The 3,641-nt window shown below is 36.1% G+C and overlaps 1 protein-coding gene across 9 annotated transcripts in view; it reads left to right on the plus strand.

The window, feature by feature from the left end:
• Positions 1 to 2,890, plus strand: part of LOC108751115 (homeobox protein PKNOX2-like) — a 12,031-nt gene extending 9,141 nt beyond the window's left edge. For 8 of the 9 annotated variants that reach the window (XM_018491130.1, XM_018491137.1, XM_018491145.1 and 5 more), the window contains exons 5-8: positions 172 to 463; positions 1,301 to 1,441; positions 1,588 to 1,781; positions 1,859 to 2,890. In XM_018491130.1, coding sequence (XP_018346632.1) covers positions 172 to 463; positions 1,301 to 1,441; positions 1,588 to 1,781; positions 1,859 to 2,179 — 948 coding nt within the window. In that variant the 3' untranslated portion in view covers positions 2,180 to 2,890. The remainder of the gene's footprint in view (positions 1 to 171; positions 464 to 1,300; positions 1,442 to 1,587; positions 1,782 to 1,858) is intronic. The other variant, XM_018491199.1, reaches the window with a different exon arrangement.
• The last annotated feature ends 751 nt before the right edge of the window (positions 2,891 to 3,641 follow it).

Below are 3,641 nucleotides of genomic sequence, written 5' to 3' on the forward strand. Positions count from 1 at the left end.
GCATAATCTAATCTGTAAATTACCGTTGAATCGATCAAAGCAGTAATATATATGTATATATATATATATATATTACATCACCATATACGAGTGTATGCGTACATCTCTTGAGATATTACTGAATTTCCCATCCCTGCTCTCTGACGGCTAGTTGAGACATATATTTGCCAGGTGCTGTCATCTACAGGCAATGATGTTGAGTCGGGAGCTAACGGATTCAGAGTGAGCCGTGGGGACGCCGTGGCGGAGAACGATGGCGCGAATTCGCACACACGGGAAGAGAGCGTTAATCACGATCCACTTTCGTCGGTCCGACCGTCTTCCGCCGTCCAGCGCTCGGGCAAATCCACTAGCCAGGACCACGACGATCCGCTCTCACCGTCCACTATACATGGAAGCACGCCTCTCTCGCAAATCGGGGCGCATCCATGCGCCCCGGTTAACGACATGTATCTCGGCCAAGGTGAGTCTAAACCGCGAGAGCTGTCGCAATACCATTGGGTGTATTCAGCAAAGCAATGGTTGAGTAAGTGCTCGTTGCTATTGGTGTATTCTAATCAGAGTTTGGATCTAGAAGAATACACCAATAGCAGCGAGCGCTAACTAAACTGTTGAGAACCATTGAATGCACCCATTGCATCATCAAATGGATTTCTTTCAATCGTTTGTCGATAGAGAGTCGTGTTGATCAATACAAATCAGAATCAGATAATTGATCGAGATTTTATTTTTTTCTAAAAAATTCGATTTTTTTTCCAGTGTTTATGATCTAAAAAAAAAAACTGGAAAAATCTGGAATTTTTAGGAAATATTTTTTTTACCCTTGAAAATTAGGAACTTTTATGGAATTTTACTTTTATATTCTGTCTCTTTTTAAATTTCTTTCTCTGATTATTTTTTAATAATGTTGACACTCAGCAATAAATATGACATATACATTCGTGTACATTCTTGTATGACTCGTGAGTTTTATTTAAAAAATCAGCATGAAAGTAGTCAACACTCATTGTCAGCAGAAAAGAGTAATTCGTTAATTCTAGAAAAAAATATAGTCTTGTGGAATTTTCATCTTCTACTAAAGTATTATATAGTTTATTTGTGTTAACTTATATTTCAATTTGTTTCAAAGTTTTATTTTTAAAAATTCTCTAATTTTACGTGAAATTTTAGATAAAAAATTTTAGATTCAGGATTTTTCAGAGAACTTTTTTTACAAAATTTCAATAAACTGTCTTTCTTCTTTTCCTGAAGCCGTGATTGTATTTTGTGTACGATGAACGTCTTAAAATCTCGTTTATAGATGACAGTAGTGAGTATCTGCAGACGATTTCTGACAGAATATATCTGGAAGAAGCCGGATACTGGGGATTAGTCGCGTTGCAAGAACGAAAAAACGTTGAATACGCGGATGCCGGGAATGCTAATGATAAAAAGTATTTCGGTTAGAAATATAACATGTTTTCTTTAGCGCATATGGGTTGAAAAATAGCAACGATTCGTTGTCGTTACCATCTCTCAACGCACAAATTGTACCGTTACGTTATAAGCGTAGATCATAAATGTAATAGAACACGTCGATGTGTTTAGACATTACAGTCGCAGCTTCGCCTTCCCCTGCGGCGAGCGAAGATGAGGAGGAGAGTGCCAGCAACGCGGCTTCGAATCACGCTGGGAATCATAGAAATAATCACGGTAACGCTAGAAAGGGACGTCAGAAACGGGGTGTCTTACCCAAACAGGCAACCAGCATCATGCGAACATGGCTCTTTCAGCATTTAGTAGTGAGTAATTTACTGATAATTTGCAAAAAAGTTACAGTTGCTTCGTTCAATCGTAATTCAACGCATATCTGTTGCAGCATCCTTACCCAACTGAAGATGAGAAGCGTCAAATCGCCAGCCAAACAAATTTAACGTTACTACAAGTGAACAATTGGTTCATCAACGCCCGTCGACGAATCCTACAGCCCATGTTGGACGGCGCGGGCACTGACGCGACGTCGCGTGCAGGAAAACGTCATAAAACTTCGAAACATGCAGTGCAGCAACAAGCGGCTCAGCAGCAGCAAACGGGCTGGCAGTCTGATGATTCGGCGAGTGATTCGGGTTCTAGCGACGGTGAGGGAGGTGCCGCTAGATCGAAAGACGGTAACGATAGCGATGAGGATGATCTTCACTGACCTCTGTCGATCACCGAAACGTCAACCTCTTTACGGTACCTTCAAATCCAGTTGCTCATTACAGTATTAAGATATTCGGGAATAGATATCGCTTTAACTGTCAAATACGTAATTAATCTTGTGAAAGTTAAGAATATGTGGATAGAGGTTATCACGCTCTCTGATCATTCGATACTTTGATAGTCAGCTACCCAACCGTCTGCTTTTTTATGACAACTGATTAAGATTTTTAATCTCGGCTCACATATTATCCACACGTTGTAATGGACTGGGAGACGAGAACTGAGATTGAACAGGTACTAGAAAGAGCAGCTTACTTTTAAGTACGTCTAATTCGAACGAACATACATACGTTTGTATTGTGTTATTTGAGAAATGTTATTTATTTTTCGATGATAAATTTTTAAGTAAACTGCGCACAAATGGTGAAGATAAATCTGAGCTTTCTTTGGAATCACGATCTTTTGTTAGTTATAATTACATTGCTTGTAACAAACGTATGTTTCTGATGATTTAGTCTCTATATGATGTCTATTATTTATGACGCCTATGGATGCGTTCCACTTAATGCTCGCAACGCTTATGGAATTGTTTTATCCTTGTTGTTTATCAATGTTAAACAAGGTCAAATAATGCTCGCGAGTATTGTAAGCGCCAAATGAAACGCATCTTATGTAGTGTATGTGAAAGATATATTGTTTAAAATATAATTACGTTATATGTATGTGTATATATATATATATATATATATATATGTATATGTATATGTATGTGTGTAACGTGATTATATTATAACAATTTGACGAATAAATTTTTCCCGAGGAAAGAAATATTTTTATGATAGCTATTCATATATTTTCCATTGTTTCAATGTACATTTTTAAGCACGTATTCTCTGAAACTGTATAAATTCGTTCTTTTGTATATTTTCGATATGGTACACTAATTGTCGATTTTTTTCGTATATAACTTTGATATTTCATTTAGACGTATAATAAAACAAAATAGACAAAATGAAATTTTTTTCTGCTAGCTTTGCCAACAATATTATGTTATTACTGCTATTGTTACGATTAATATTGTTACCCAGATACTACTACTACCATTACCATGATTAATATTATTACTATTACTCCCCTACTATATATTATTACTACTATGCTACTTCTAGTAATAGTATCACTTACTATTGCTATTCCTTCCATTACCGCTATCACTATACTACCATTTCTACTATCATTGTCAATATTATTATTGTTATCGCTCCTACTACTAAAACTACTACTACTATTACTACTACTATTACTATTACTACTATTACTAAACTATTACTACTATTACTACTACCTATTACTACTAATACCTTATACTGCTCCTACCACAATAATTATTATTTTTGTGTCACAACAAAATATTCGCGTATTTTTTGTTTAGAGTTATAATACGTGTAAGTTTTTTTGAA

This window comes from Trachymyrmex septentrionalis, unplaced genomic scaffold (assembly GCF_001594115.1).
Source record: "Trachymyrmex septentrionalis isolate Tsep2-gDNA-1 unplaced genomic scaffold, Tsep1.0 scaffold11, whole genome shotgun sequence".
Classification (NCBI taxonomy): domain Eukaryota; kingdom Metazoa; phylum Arthropoda; class Insecta; order Hymenoptera; family Formicidae; genus Trachymyrmex; species Trachymyrmex septentrionalis.